The sequence below is a fragment of the Pelophylax lessonae genome (genome assembly GCF_965119305.1).
Source record: "Pelophylax lessonae genome assembly, chromosome: 2".
NCBI classification, from domain to species: domain Eukaryota; kingdom Metazoa; phylum Chordata; class Amphibia; order Anura; family Ranidae; genus Pelophylax; species Pelophylax lessonae.
In genome coordinates this window covers 399,239,343-399,255,248 of record NC_138769.1, presented here as the reverse complement: position 1 = coordinate 399,255,248, position 15,906 = coordinate 399,239,343, and the positions used below count along the sequence as shown (strand labels likewise).

At 44.9% G+C, this 15,906-nt stretch overlaps 1 protein-coding gene across 6 annotated transcripts in view; it reads left to right on the top strand.

Annotated features, from left to right (window-relative positions):
• TPST1 (tyrosylprotein sulfotransferase 1) overlaps positions 1 to 15,906 on the top strand; it is a 257,483-nt gene that overhangs the window by 209,613 nt on the left and 31,964 nt on the right. Inside the window, exon 1 of one of the 6 annotated variants that reach the window (XM_082245954.1) lies at positions 9,666 to 9,877. The exons of 1 other annotated variant lie outside the window; for it this stretch is intronic. In XM_082245954.1, the coding sequence (XP_082102080.1) occupies positions 9,743 to 9,877 (135 nt within the window). In that variant the 5' untranslated portion in view covers positions 9,666 to 9,742. Of the gene's footprint in view, positions 1 to 9,665; positions 9,893 to 10,203; positions 10,226 to 15,906 lie in introns of those variants that run through there. 4 more of the 6 variants (XM_082245953.1, XM_082245955.1, XM_082245956.1 and 1 more) reach the window with 4 other exon arrangements.

Here is a 15,906-nt window from a genome sequence, read left to right as displayed (position 1 = left end):
ATTCAGAGAGCAGAGAAAGCAGCTGAAAAGCAGGAGGGAGATATCCAAGAATTATGTTGTGATGGGGGAGTGGGGGTATGAGGGTGGGTGAGGGATTTTGCCAGTTGTCCAGGATGGCAATAAGGATGATTTAGGGATTGACCATGGATAAAGATTTGATTTTGTTGGAATATTTGACAGCTTTCCAGTGGAACCTTGATTTGGTGTAGGCCTCATGCAGATTATGAAAGGAGAGGATAAGGTCCTCTTTTTCATTGAATTCCTGAACCTTAGAGACTCACAGTGATAGGGAAGGAGGGTGTGGGTCTTTCCATTTTAATGAGATGCATACTTTAGCTGCATTGATTAGGTGACACAAAACGTATTTTTTTGTAGGTTTTAGTTTGTATCTCTGAAACATTTAGGAAGAAGACGCAGAGGACTTACGGAAGGACCAGATGATTCCCTTGCATTGTTCTGTGTCAAATGACCTGTTTAGGTCAGACTCCCATTTCTGAATGTAATGTGGTTTATAGTTGTCAGGCGGATCGCTCAGAAGAGAGTACGTCTGAGACAGAGAGTATCTGATCGGGCCTCTATTGGAACTTAGCTTCTCAAAGGGTGATAGAGCTGGTTGGTAAACGTGGGGAGAGTGATCTCTTAGAAATGCCTAATCTGGAGTGCTCTCCATAAGTCCAGTTTAGGCAGACGGGAGTCTTGTGCTAAGGAGGTGATAGAGGGCCATTGGGAGGGATCTAAAAAATGGGATGTTTGAAAACATTGGGAATGTAGCAAGGTTCCAAAAGGACCATCTAGTAAGCCCAGTGGGAAACGCAAGTTCCCCAAGATTGGGTATAGGGGAGAGTGGTTTGTGGGCAAAGGGGAAGTTTGGCAAAGCCCTATGATGCACTGTGGACGGGGATGTTGAATTGTGCCTGCTCAATTTGTGGCTAGAGTTTAAGGTCTGTATACTGAAACCAATCAATTAGCTTGACTAGGTGTGCGACTTGATAATATTTCATGTGGTCAGGTAGGGCCTTGCCACTGTACCATTTGGGTAACGTTAGTAGGCGTCGAGGAACTCTGTGCTTCTTACCGGCCCAAATAACATTGATAAAGTTAATTTGTTTAAAAAGGAAGTTGGTATGTAGATTATGGTTTTGTGAGCCTCTCAAATTACATTTGGGTTACTGGGTTTGGAAGTAGGAATTCATCTTCATTGTTAAGGTCTCCTAGGATAGAAAGATCATGTAACAAGCTTTCCTTTAAATTACAGTGTCAGGCCCTAGGGGAGGGGTTATGCTTTAGGGAAAGTTTTAGAAATATTGGGGTGTTATCTGACCAAGTTATATTACCTGTGGTCGAAGCAGTGACCAAGGTAAGATGTCGGTGTAAGATCAGGAACAAGTCTACAGTATGCAAAAATATATTTTCTGTGGACAGGAGTGGAATGTATAGTCCTACTCTTCTGGGTGTTGTAAGCACCAGATGTCAAGTAATTGAGCTTTATTTATCACCTGTATACGGACGCCAGGTGGTACAGAAGAAACACCTGTAGAAGTGTCTATTATTGATTCTAGAAGGATATTAAAGTAGCCTTCCAAGAGTAGTATGTGTTTTTAGAAGAGGGTCAGTTTTTCTAGAGAAAGAGTAATGAAGCCGACCTGATTGGAATTAGAAACGTAAATTTCACCAAGGTAAGTTTAGCGTCACTGACCAAACCTTTAATAAGGAGAGACAGGCCGCCCTCTACCACAGGACCTGCTTTGAAATTAGAATGGAGACCCCTTTGGAGTTAGTGGAGGTTTTAGCGGAATGGTAAGCAAGTGGAAAAGATCTCTTTTTAAGTACCAGGATATTCCCTTCCTTAACACTTCCCGCCTGGCCAATGCACATATATGGCCAGGTGGGTTCTCTCCAGTTCCGGGAAGACAACCATGGACATCACATGATTACAAGTCGCAGTGTCACTGATTACCACCATACCAGACATATTGTCCCTAATCACTGTGGCACCAGTTATGCCTCGTACACACGCATCGATTATTGGCTGGGAATTTTCGGCCAACGTCCGACCGGAAGTATCATGCTTCCGACAACTGACTCCGACTTTTTGGCCGAAAAAAATCTGGTGTGCAGGCTATAAAATTTTTGTTGGCCGTCAACACAACGGCTGATTTTCCGTCAGTCAGTACAGATTTCAGCAGACAAAAATCTGATGAGCAAGACTGGGCATGCTCAGAGAAGAAAAAACAAACGGAAAGTAAACCAGCACATGACATCACTTCTGAAGTAGATTTTTGTTGGGAAAATTCGTGTGCAGTCTAGGCACATTCCAACCAACAAAACACCACTCTGGACAAAAGTCGGACGATCAGTCGGCCGATAATCGTTGCGTGTGTACAAGGCATTACAGTGTACTTGATCACCACCATACCAGTTATATTGGCCCTAATCACGCTACCCCAGTTTCAGTGTCCCTGATCACCACCACCCCAGTTAGCGTGTCCCTGATCACCACTACAGCAATCATTGTGTTACCATAAGGACTTGTTCCATGTACAAAGCCCATGTTCAGATGGCTCTTCAGAGAGCATTTGACAGGCAATGAGGAGGCATTGGGGTCAATTCACTAAGAGATAAATACCAAATAAAGTTTTGCGTTACAATAACTCATACGGTATTTATCTCTAAAGTAGTCAATTCACTAAAAAACATGCGTCATTTACAAAACGCGTTGAGCTCAGATCCACAGTGGTGCGGTGAGAGGAACTGTTGGACAGGAATTGCACCGCATCCCTGTTCAAATCACATGCGACTCTTTGCAGTGCGATTTGACCTGATTCATTTTGTGTGGCTCAGATTGCACCACATCCGCACAAAAAAGGTGAATGCATCTTTTTTTTCCGCACTGGAATTGGATCGCATGGGTGTGAACATTGTGTTTCTGCCAATTGCACTGTGTTTTGCAAACTATTTTTACAGTGTCATTAACTTAAAGTGAAAGTAAAGTATTTTTTTTAACTTGTGCCTACAGGTAAGCCTATAATAAGGTTTACCGCAGGTACATAGAATATCTCCTTATCTCCTAAACTTTCACTGTTTTGGAGATATTCACTACATGCAGTCAGTGATATTACCAGCGCATGCGCTCTAAAGGGGTGGCATAACTGTGTCGTCCCTTCAGAGTCCTGTCCCATGGCCATGACTCCTATGCACACACATGGGAGTAATGTCATCGCCGCTCAGCCAGTCAGGCGGCCAGAGCATGCAAACTTGGAAGGAAGACCAGGTGAAGATAGAAGCCCTGTCAGCGGTGACAGCGTGTCGCTGGAGGGCTTCATTCTGAGGTAAGCATTTCATAATGTGCTGGTATGCTATACATACTAGCTCATTATGTCATTGTCTTTGGCAGTTTTTTTCTTTTTTTAAAAGCCGCGGTTTGCATGAACGGAATGGGATTGTGATGTGCTGAGGGAAACGCACAGGAATCACTGCAAACACCGCACCACATCAGTATGAACCGAGACTAAATATCTATGTTTTGTGATATTTATCACATAAATTGAGCTTTTTTTTTGGCGTTGTTTTTTTGCAATTTTTTTTTCATGCTAGCACTGCACCAGAGGAAGATAGTTCTGTAAATAAATGCACACAGAAATATGATGAAATTTAAAACTTTCAAGCATTAAACATCTCCCTCTGGTGAAATGCTACATTTCATTCCTGAGCTCAGGACAGAACATTTCCACACTGATACATTGTATTCTTTTGTTTACTGTTCCCCTCATTGTTATTTTGTACTTTAAATAATGAATCTTTGTGTTCTTTAGGCTCTATTCACATATAGGCGTTTCGGATCGCGGGCAGAATTGTCGATTTTGCCCGCAATACCGAACCATTGCAAGTTGCGGGACGCCCGTGCGATTCCCGTGACTTGCAATGGCACCCCAAACACGGAGCGATTTTGCCGCGATTGTAGCCCGGCGAATCGCTCAAACAGAATTGCAGGACGCCTGTCGCCCAAAAGAAGTACAATAACTTCTTTTGGTCGACAGGCATTCCGCGATTCTGTTTGCGTGATTTTACCGCGATTCGTTGGGCGACAATCGCGCCATGTTTGGGGTGCCATTGCAAGTCATGGGGATTGCACGGGCGTCCCGCGACTTGCAATGGTTCAGGGTTGCGGGAAGAATTAAACAAGAACTAACCCTAGCTCCACCGCACTATGGGAAGATAAAGAGCTAAGTGTCGGTGCTCAGGGTGAACGTCCAAACCAAATGTTATATGAATAAAGCCGTCACACGAAAAGGCTTCTTCCAAGTAAAATTCTTTATTCCAACATGGATAGCGGTGACAACATGACAAATGCTGATTAGCATTTGTCATGTTGTCACCGCTATCCATTTTGGAATAAATAATTTTACTTGGAAGAAGCCTTTTCGTGAGATGGCTTTATTCATATAACATCGCAGGCAGAATTGTGGCAATTCTGCCCGCGATCCTGAAACTATATGTAAATGGAGCCTTAGGCTCCTTTCACACAGTAAGTCCGTCAAACGGACTCCGCTTTTCTCAGCGGGGGATCGATCCGCCGATCCCCTGCTAAGCAGGAGAATGACAGCTGTGTCTCCGCACTGTGTGCGGAGACACAGCTGTCACAGCCCCATAGATCTCTATGGGGGAATCCGTTCTCATCCGATCCGATCCGCTGGACGGATGGAAAATAGGGTTTCCATCCGTCCAGATTTGACGGATCGGATCGGGTGTCAGCGGACATGTCTCCGCTGCCATCCGATGCCCCATAGAGATGCATGGGGGGACCGTTCAGATCCGTAAAAAAAACGGACAGGCGGATCTGAACGGTCCGCCTGTGTGAAAGGGGCCTTAGGCTTTTCTGCTCTAAAAACGCCGAACAAGACCAATCTCGTTAGTTTTAATGGCCCCTGTCCACACCTGAGTGCCTTAAGCAAATGCCTGTCGCTCGAAAAAGTACATGAGCTTATTTTTTAGCAGATTACAGGCGTTTTTATTTTTTTTCACTGGTCACTTGTTAACCTAAAAACACCTGCACCAAAACGCCTGTAAAACGCCTGTAAAAACAGCAACACCTAGGTGAAAGTAGCCTTATTGAATTGACTTTAAAATAGATTTTTTTTTTTTTTAACCTTCATACTCACCTAGGTGGATAAAGCATTGGTCCGAAGCTGCATCTGTCCCCCGGCGCCTCTAACTGTCGGTTCACATTGCTCTGCAGATCACATGCAATGTCTGTGGGTTGTGAATTCAGCCATACAGATTGTATGGCTGAATTCCCATTGCATTCGGACCAAAGTCGCACAGGACCCTTTTTTTGGTTTGCACCAGAATTGGATCACACCTATGCAATCCGATTCATGTCCGAACTGACAGTATGCACTGCGATATGTGAACTGATCTGGGGTTGTCGTTATCTTTGTATTGACACCCCCAGTGATTCGCATATGGCAGTGTGAACTACCTGTGAGTCATGTGAGATGTGGGAACCCGCAGTGGATTTGCAGGGTTCCTGCTTCGCATATGTGGGAACCGACACTTAAACTGAGAAGCGCAGCGGGATGGAGTTGTAAGAATTAAGCGATCGGCGGTGTTTGATCGCTTGGTTCTCACAGCTCTGTGAGCAGCTCAGCAGCTCTCTGCCCTGCCCCCCCTCTCCCCAGCTCACTGGAGCGCTGGGCTGTGGAGGGGGCGGGAATGGTTGGCTCAGGCTCTCACAGATTTGCTGAGAGGCTGAGCTGGGTGACGGCCCAGGCATGTGGGCGGATCCCAACTTTATTGTTGCAATCTTTTCCAAGCTTGGACCGCCTCTGGGACTTCAGCTGATAGCAGGCTTCAGCTTGTGCAATTGCATTCTGCAAGTGTGGTTGTTCCAGAGCTTAGTAAATGAGGTGGCACTGATGGGTACTGAGAGGTGACACTGATATATGGCACTTGTAGGCAACATTGATAGGTGACACTGCTTTCTTTTGGTGGTATTTAATCACCACTGGGTTTTTTATTTTTTGCTAAACAAACAAAGAAAGAAAGAAAATTAAAAGAAAATAAAACATTTTTCATATTTTGATATAACATTTTGCAAACAGGTAATCAGGTAATTTTTCTCCTTCACTGATGTGCGCTGATGAGGTTGCACTGATAGGTAGAACTGATGGGCACTGATGAGGCTGCACTGATAGGCGGCTCTGATAGGTGGCACTGATTGCAACACTGGTGGGCACTGATTGGCAGCATTGGTGGACACTAGTTGGCAGCACTGGTGGGCACTAATGGGACTGCCCTGATAATCAATCCCTGATTATCAGTGAAAAAGTCCCTTTAACCACTTAAGCCCCGGAAGATTTTACCCCCTTCCTGACCAGGGCCTATTTTGCGATTCGGCACTGCATGATTTTAACGGACAATTGCGCGGTCGTGCGACGCTGTACCTAAACGAAATTGACGTCCTTTTTTTCCCACAAACAGAGCTTTCTTTTGGTGGTATTTGATCACCTGTGCGATTTTTTGATCATGCGCTATAAACAAAAAAAAGCGTCAATTTTGCAAAAATAACAATATTTTTCAATTTTTTTTATATGAAATTCCCCCCAAAAAATGTAAAAATCAAAGTTTTTTAACATTTTAGGCCATTTTCTTTTTTACCATATGTTTGGTAAAAAAGATTGCAAAAAGTGTATTTTGATTGGTTTGCGCAAAAGTTATTGTGTTTACTAACAAAGGGAAAGATTTTTGTCATTTTTGTTGTTTTTTTTTTTTTAACGTGTAATGGCAGCGATCTGCGATTTTTTTTGCGGGACTGCGACATTGGGGCGGACAGATCGGACCCTTGACTGACATTTTTGGGGTTACCAGTGACATTACTACAGTAATCAGTGCTATACATATGCACTGTTACTGTAAAAATGACACTGGCAGTGAAGGAGTTAATTGTATTGGAGAGGGAGGGGTTAAGTGTGTCCTAGGGGCGTGTTTCTAACTGTGATTGGCTGTGGCTTGATGTGTAAGAACAGTGATCAACGGTCCTACATAGTAGAACAGTTTGATCACCATTCATACACAGGGAGAACTGACAGGCGGCTTTGTTTACACTAGCCGCCTGCCTTTCTCCCGCTGTCACGGACGATCGCGAGTGCCCGGGGGACATCGGGTCCACCGGGCACACGCGCGGGGGTCCGTGACCGAGCGGGAGCGCGCATCCGGCGGCGCATGCTCGCTCCCAAAACCCTTACAGGCTAGCGACGTAGCCCTACGTCGCTCTGCCTGTGAGGGGCTGACTGCCGACGTAAATAGTCGTGCGGCAGTTGGCAAGTGGTTAACATAATTGTGTTATCGGCTTTCCTCCCTCCTCACCCTGTCAGTGTGAAGAAAGAAAAGCCAATAACTAGATTCAGGATTGTAAGCTCCAATGAGCAGGCTCCTCTAATTCCTCCTGTATTGAATTGTATTGTAACTGTATTGTCTTCCCTCATATTGTAAAGTGCTGCGCAAACTGTTGGAACTATAGAAATCCTTTATAATAATAACTAGCTTGTGTTTAGATCCTGTGATCAGCTGTCATTGGCTGACAGCTGAGTACGTGGTAAAGCACTGCTGTGATTGTCCCTTTACCCTGATCTGTGATCAGCTGAGTCCGAAGGGGGCGCACGGGCAGTTAAATCCCAGGAGGGCGTCCATTGATGCCCTCCCAGCAAACAAAGCCTGTGCCGTAGCTGTCTTTCGGCTATAGCGCTGGCAGGAAATAGGTAAAGGGGGTGATTCTTTTTAATACCAACTGTGTATTGCAACACTGGCAACATATGCACATTTATGTGCCTTTATGGAACATTTTACTTGGGATATTTCTACCAGCAAGATCCTGAGTATAAACATCAGTATTTTTATGAAGTTTGTGTGCAAGGGACCTTATGTATTGGATGATAGGAAGACCATAGGATTGGCAGAGCGGGTGGTGAATACTGAGCGGTCCATAACGTGGATGGCAGCAGCATTCAGGGGTAGTCTGGTGAGGTGTAGTTCAGCACAGCACGCTGCAATGTGTAATATGGTATGGTGTAGGGATAGACCGATATGTTTTTTTCAATACCGATATTTTGGTCACAACATATCGTATCGGCTGATATTTTGTACATTTAAAGTTTTGAAAAATAAAGAAAATTTTTGACACAAATCTGGTACTAAACATGTTAATTTTTGTTTAATACTTAATGGCTGGCTTGCTGGCACCCTGTGGTGGGTGGCTGGCTTGCTGGCACCCTGTGGTGGGTGGCTGGTACCCTGTGGTGGATGGCTGGCACCCTGTGGTGGGTGGCTGGTACCCTGTGGTGGATGGCTGGCACCCTGTGGTTGATGGCTGGCACCCCGTGGTGGATGGCTGTCTGGCAACATGTGGTGGGCGGTTGGCTGTCTGGCACCCTGTGATGGGTGGCTGGCACCCTGTGGTAGGTGGGTGGCTGGCTGGTACAGGGCCTGTGGGTGGCTGGCTGTCTGGCCAAATGTCTGTGGGTGACTGGCTGTCTGGCACTCTGTGATAGGTGGGTGGCTGGCTGGTACAGGGCCTGTGGGTGGCTGGCTGTCTGGCCAAATGTCTGTGGGTGACTGGCTGTCTGGCACCCTGTGGTGGGTGGCTGGCTTGCTGGCACCCTGTGGTTGATGGCTGGCACCCCGTGGTGGATGGCTGTCTGGCAACCTGTGGTGGGCGGTTGGCTGTCTGGCACCCTGTGGTGGGTGGCTGGCACCCTGTGGTAGTTGGGTGGATGGCTGGTACAGGGCCTGTGGGTGGCTGTCTGTCTGGCCAAATGTCTGTGGGTGACTGGCTGTCTGGCACCCTGTGGTGGGTGGCTGACTGTTTGGCACCCTGTGGTGGGTGGCTGGCTGTCTGGCACCCTGTGGTGGGTGGCTGGCTGTCTGGCACCCTGTGGTGGGTGGCTGGCTGTTTGGCACCCTGTGGTGGGTGGCTGGCTGTCTGGCACCCTGTGGTGGGTAGCTGGCTGGAACTCTGTGGTAGGTGGGTGGCTGGCTGGTACAGGGTCTGTGGGTGGCTGGCTGGCTTGCTGGTACAGGGCCTGTGGGTGGGTGTATAGCTGTGATACACTCCCGTGAGACTAGTCCTGACTCCAGACGAGACTGTCCAAGGCGGGCAGTTCTGGGGCCGATACCGATATATCGGGGAAAGTGCATATTGGCCCCGATATATCATCCTTGCCGATAATCGGTCGATCCCTAGTATGGTGTATCACTGGTTTTCAGTGAATAAGACATATGGTGAAGCTCTGTCTACGGGTTGGACAATGCTGTCCATGGCAGCCCCTATGGTGTGACTGCACCCTTACCTATCCCAGTTATATGTTGTGCAGCTCTCCTTTCATCCTCTCACATAAACAATGAAGCTGTGTGCATTGTGTGAGCTCTCCAGAAAGGTCTGGGCTGTACCCCAGTAAAAAGTCTTACAGAAGCAGCCAGGCCAGCTGAGCATGGCAGAGGGAGAGAAAGCTGTGACACGTGATCGTGGGAAGAGCACTTCCCTCCCTGTGATGTCACCAGAGAGGAGAACCTCAGGGGTGATGGGACTGATACAAACAGATGCTCTCCTCACACACACAGCAATGGGCTCTGTAACAGGCGGGTCCTCCTCTTCCTAGAGCCCAGCATGAGGCAGTGACCGAGCACTGTCCGGATTACTCCCCACCCCCAGCTCTGATAAGTCAGGGCAGAGGACACGCTCACAGGGATGGTGGTAGTCTCGGGCCAGTTAGAAGACACAGGGAGCCCGGATGATGCCATGTCGAGCTCTGATGCTGACGATGAGCTGATCGAGCCATCTACGCCCACCCCGAGCAACGCCACCTTCTCCCTGCACGGCAAGGTACACCCGCTGCAGGTAGGTACTCTGCCCGTACTAAGAAGGCCGACTTCACCAGCCTCTGCCAAGCTGGCCCCACACTACATCAGCTGGGCGAGGGGACAGCGCTATTCTCCATTAGCTGACTAGCAAACCACGCCCCGCGCAAGGAACCATTGGCAGGGCTAGGGGTATGCGTTGCTGGGATTGGTGGGTCTGGCTGTCCATCAACGCGGTGAGTGCTGGAGGGCGATGTGTGTACAAAGCATGGAGAACCTGTAGCTGTACAATTTAACGGGAGGTAAAAGTCACTTGTCAGCCATTAACTACATCCGAGGACATAGCTGGGTATTCATTGCTTTTACTACAAGGGTATCCCATCCTTTCTTATTATTATTTACTTTATTTGGTATTATCATTATTTATTATATTGTTGTTTTTATTAACACATTACAGGTGTGTTTTACATATATATAACTGTAGGCATAAATCCTGTATAACAATAAAAAAATTATATATATATATATATATATAATCTTTTATTTTTTGCATCCAAAATATTGTAGTGATCTGATCGATAATATAGGCAATACATAGATCTGGTATCATATATATATATATAATACCGGATCTATGTAGTGCCCATAATATAGATCAGATCACTACAATATTTTGGATGCAAAAATGTATATATATATACATTTTTGCATCCAAAATATTGTAGTGATCTGATCTATATTATGGGCACTACATAGATCCGGTATTATTTTTCATATATATAATTTTTATCTTTTTTTTTTTTTTTTTTTGCATCCAAAAAATAGCAGTGATCTGATCTGTAATAATATATATTTTCAAGTCGCTTTTCAACTTTTAAAGCTGAATTCTAGCCATGAATTTTAAAGCATGGCTACATTGATCCAGCTTGGACCAATACAAGTACACATATGTCATACCTGTGGGACCCCTATAAAAGCAGAGTCACAACTACTACAGTAAATGGTGCTGTCTTCCGGGTCCAGCGCCGAGCAGCTGCCCTGCTCCGTAGTGACCATTAAAGGAGTTGTAAAGCCTGACGTTTTTTTAATTTTAAGATAGGCTAAAGATAAAAAGCCTTCGGTGTGAAGCAGCCTCCCCAGCACCTCCTAATACTTACCTGAGCCCCATCTCTATCCAGCGACGTCCACGAGTATTCAAGGCTAAAGTAGTATTCAAGGCTAAACCCCCGAATAGTCTTAAAGGAGTTGTAAAGGCAGAAGGTTTTTTATCTTAATGCATTCTGTGTGTAGCAGCCTCCCCAGCACCCCCTAATACTTATCTGAGCCCCATCTTTATTCAGCAATGTCAATGGGTCCCTCGGCCATTGGGGACTTTCCCTTCTGATTGGCTGGGACAGCAGCGGTGCCATTGGCTAACACAGCTGTCAATCAAAGTCAGTTAGCCTATCAGAAGAGAGAGGGGGCAGGGCCGAACGGCAGCTCTATGTCTGAATCGAACTGTGGTTCAAATCGGGTGCCCCCATAGCAAGCTGCTTGCTCTGGGGGCACTTGACAGGAGGGAGGGGCCAGGAGCAGTGAAGGGGACCCGAGAAGAGGAGGATCCGGGCTGCCCTGTGCAAAACCAACTGCACAGAGGAGGTAAGTATAACATGTTTGCTATTTATTTTTTTTAAAACAAGACTTTACAATCACTTTAAGCTTTTCACAGAACACCTTGCATGTGTCCTAATGAATACAAGTCCACCTCATCCAATCAGAGAATGCCTTGAGCAAAATGTAAGGCGTTCTGTGAATGGGACCCGTGCTGAGTAAGTGACCCTTTATGTACACAATACAACAGGACAGCTGCTCAGCACTGAACTTGGAAGATTATTATGTGCAAAGTAAGGTTTAGGCCCCTTTCACACATACAGTGCGTTCAGTTCATCAGTTCAGTCACGTCAAATGTATCAGTTTTTCATCCGTTTTTAATCCGTTTTTCATCCGTTTTTCATCAGTTGTTATCCGTTTTTCATCCGTTTTTCATCCGTTGTCATCCGTTTTTCATCCGAACTGTTTTTTTGATGTATGAAAAATAGGGCATTCATCCGTTCAAAAAAACAGACATTGACGGAAGCGGATGAAAACGGATGTTAACTGATGATCATCAGTTGTCATCCGTTTTTACATAGAGATGCATTGATGTCCGTTTTTCATCCGTCAACGGATGGATGAAAAACGGACAAACAGACAGCATGTGTGAAAGGGGCCTTAGGGCTCACACACACCAGTCTGCATGCTAAATTGTGTGAGTTGTGTAGGGGCGATGGGGGTAGTGTGCGTTTTATTATTATAATACACCATACCGTTTGCTGTTTTCTCTCTTCTATTTTTAACCTTTAACGTCCCTTAATTCAACTTTAACCCATTGGAGCTGCTCCCTGCTGGCCCTTAAAAAGGTTTACTATGCCGGGAGGCAGGGCTTATGATCATGTGACCTCCGTGATTGGCTGTCATGGCGGTCACATGATAGGAAAGCTCCCGCAAGCGGCGACTGGGAGCTTTCCATTAGCAAAGGCCCACCCACCGAGAGGCCACATATTTGCATGTGCTCGGCGCAAAGAGGTTAATGTGAAACTTCAGTCTCCCAATCAACATTGATTATTTTTAATCCTTATGCTGCTAGCTTTAGTAAATAGAAAAATAAATCATATTTTCTTTTTTTTTTTCTTTAGTTACTTCCTGCTTTATTTCCTAGGCAAACTATGCCATACATCTCAGGAGTCTTCAGGAGGGGAGGAGGAACACGCTCTTCTGCATGCATGTGCGAGCTAAGGGTAGATGGATTCCAGGAAGTAAATGCTGCCTGAATTATCTGCCCTTACTCAAGATGGCCACAGCCAGAAATAACAAGGGGCTCAATACCCACTCAACGAAAATGGTATAAACAAGCCTATATGCTGGCCATACATATGATAGCTGTTATCAGGTAACCCAAACCCACTATTGGTCACAAAAAAACATACAGGTATACATGCATGCAGTATGTCATACTTTTTTCATTGCATTGATGTGAACTGAACCCAGGGCAGAGGGCAGATTGCTTTGTCTGTGCGTTGGGCTGTGCTGCCCAGTGGTGTGAAGGGGCCCAGTATATACTAATGCAGGGATCCTCAAACTATGGCCCTCCAGCTGTTGCAGAACTACATGTCCCATGAGGCATTGTAAAACTCCAGCATTCACAGATATGACTAGGCATGATGGGAATTGTAGTTCCTGAACAACTGAAGGGCCGTCGTTTTGGGAATCCCTGTACTAATGCAACCTATCACCTACAGTCAGTGCCGGGACAAGGTCATCCAGCGCCCAGGGCGAGGATGTCAAACGGTGCCCCCCCCCCTTTAGGTTTAGGGTCAAGGTGCTCCCCCCCATTCCTGCAATAAACTATTGCGCCCAGGGCAACTTCCCTCCTGCCCACCCCTTGTCCTGGCCCTGCCTACAGTCTCTATCAAATTCTTGAAATAATTGGTGGTAGGTTGTCTTGATCTGTTCATTTGTTTGCGATTATAAGCAATGGAAAGTGCCTTAAAATTGTTGTGCATGGCCAACATTCCAGTTCTGAGCATAGCTTATAGTGTAAATGAATGGTTAACATCATACATGGCACTATTCGTTTACATTGATAGAAAAATAGCCTAGGCTATATACAGTGCTTGCCGCAGAAAAACAATTAACTTAATGTATGTGAACAATGTTGAAAACTTATCTTTTCAGTATAAGTGAAAATACACATCAATTAAACATGAAAATTAATAAAAAGTTCCAAGGAATTAATAAATAGATAAATAAGTCTTTTCCGTTGGTCATCAATATATATGAATAAAATAAATGTAAAATTCAATAAATAAAGTCTTTTCAAGTAGTGATCAGATGCAAAGTGCTTTGTGCTCAATAAATAAAAGTTTGTGACTTTCGTGACGTGGATTCCTCTTTTCCTGTGGCTTGTGGTAGAAATAAATGACTTACCAGAATTGTTGGGTCCTATGTACTGTATAGCACTAGGACCTACAGCGCTTGGAGGCCGTTCAGGCCGGATTGGGGATCCCCTTTGTGGATGATCCTGGTGGGATACAGGTTAGGTTCCTCCTTACCCGATCCTCAGGATATGGGGTTAAAAGAAAGGCTCCAGATAGTGTATTATCGTTTTAAAAGTTTATTCATCAAATATTCATAAAAATCGGAGCGAAGAAAGACTCAAACCCCAAGTTTGCAGGCAAAGAAACCGCTTACAAACACCCCCTAGCAGAGTGGTGAGCGGAGTGTTCCGGCTTGCGTTCCACGTGGTGCGTAGCGTGCTGACGTGCGTTCCACAACCTTGACGCGTTTCGTCACTTCCTGTGACGTTTTCAAAAGTTTGAAAACGTCACAGGAAGTGACGAAACTTCTATCATCCATTTTAAATCTACAGCTGCTGCCACGCAATATATATTTTTATTTTTATATCTCACTAATTACACAAATATTTTTATATTTTTATCTTATATTTAATCAAAACCTTTTCCGAGGCGCGGGGAGATACACTAGTATAGTGTTATCTTTTTTCTATATTCGTTTACATTGCATTTATTTTACAATATTGCCCATCAGCATAGATGTGTGCTACGAGTGTATTGTATCATCTATGAATGTAAATGTTAAACATAAATAATATGACAAGGTCAGAATAAAAGTGCTTGGGTGATTTAGGATGCAATAAACGTACTTTCAAGGTGCCCTTCCAGCAAGTAGTTTTAATCACTCTTGCAGTGTGCTATTACGATATTCTAAGCATATGGCATATTAAATATTTAAAATGATCAAATCTAAGCCATAAGATTTGCGCGTTGTGAAATTCTCCACATCATAGATTTGGTATTAGCTTCTTTACTTTATTTTCTTAGATAATGCCTGTACTTTTTTTCTCTAGAAATCATTAGAATAAGACAGCAGTTTTGCAATTGGATTTTACAAAGACCTTTTTTTTTTTTTTATGTTACCATTTGTATATACAGTATCAGGTGATAATGTTGCCCTTGGGAGACAGCAGAGGCTTGAAGGTGAAATCTCTAATATTGCTGATATTGATATAGGCAGGGATGTGGTAAAAAGGAGATAGAAGTGCTGTTGAAGAGTGTGGGAAACCTATAGATAGAGCAATTTTTAATTACAAATCTATTTTTTTTTTTAGTTCAATACATTTTCAGTGCAGTTTTCAAGATCAAGACATGTAGCCAGGTTATAGCCAAAAATAATGGTCAGATAGCAAAAACAACACAAAATGAGTTAGGCTGGCCATAGATGTGTGGATTTCTCTCATTAAAGTGGTAGTATACTCCGCTATTTGACTTTTACCTACAGGTAAGCCTATAATAAGTCTTACCTATGGGTAAAATTAATATCTCCTGTACCTGCACAGTTTAGGAGATATTCACCCTGCATGCAGCCGCTGACGTCAGCGGCGCATGCGCTCTGAAGGTCCGGCGAACCTTCAGAGCTCCTTGCCGGATCTTGCCGGAAAGTGAAACTCCCATGTGCATGCGCGGGAGTGACGTCATCGCGACTCCGGCCACTCACAGCCCCGGAGCCGCCGAACCAGGAAGAGGCGCCGAGGGAGCATGTCAGCGCCCTCAGCGTTGTCCAGACGACCGTGTCGGTGCTTCGTTCTAAGGTAAGTATTTCATAATGAGCTAGTATGCGATGTATACTAGCTCATTGTGCCTTTGTCCTGCAGGGTTTTTTTTTTTTCAGGAGTATACAACCACTTTAAGCCTTTTTGGCTGAATGACAAAAAGCAATCGATTTCCCTGTCCACTCTAAGGCAAAAAAACGTCCTGCCTTCAAACTGTTACTAAACCCACTACAGAAAATACAGGCTGTATATTGGGTAAAGCATGCTTGTTATAATCACTGTGGAACCTAAGGGGTTAATCCTCTGCATTGTGAAAAAAGGCTGTTTGATCCTGTCTTCTCTGATCCTCTCCTTCTTCCACTGTCCCCAATCCATCTCCTGATAGAACAGAGCCATGGGGCAAGCTG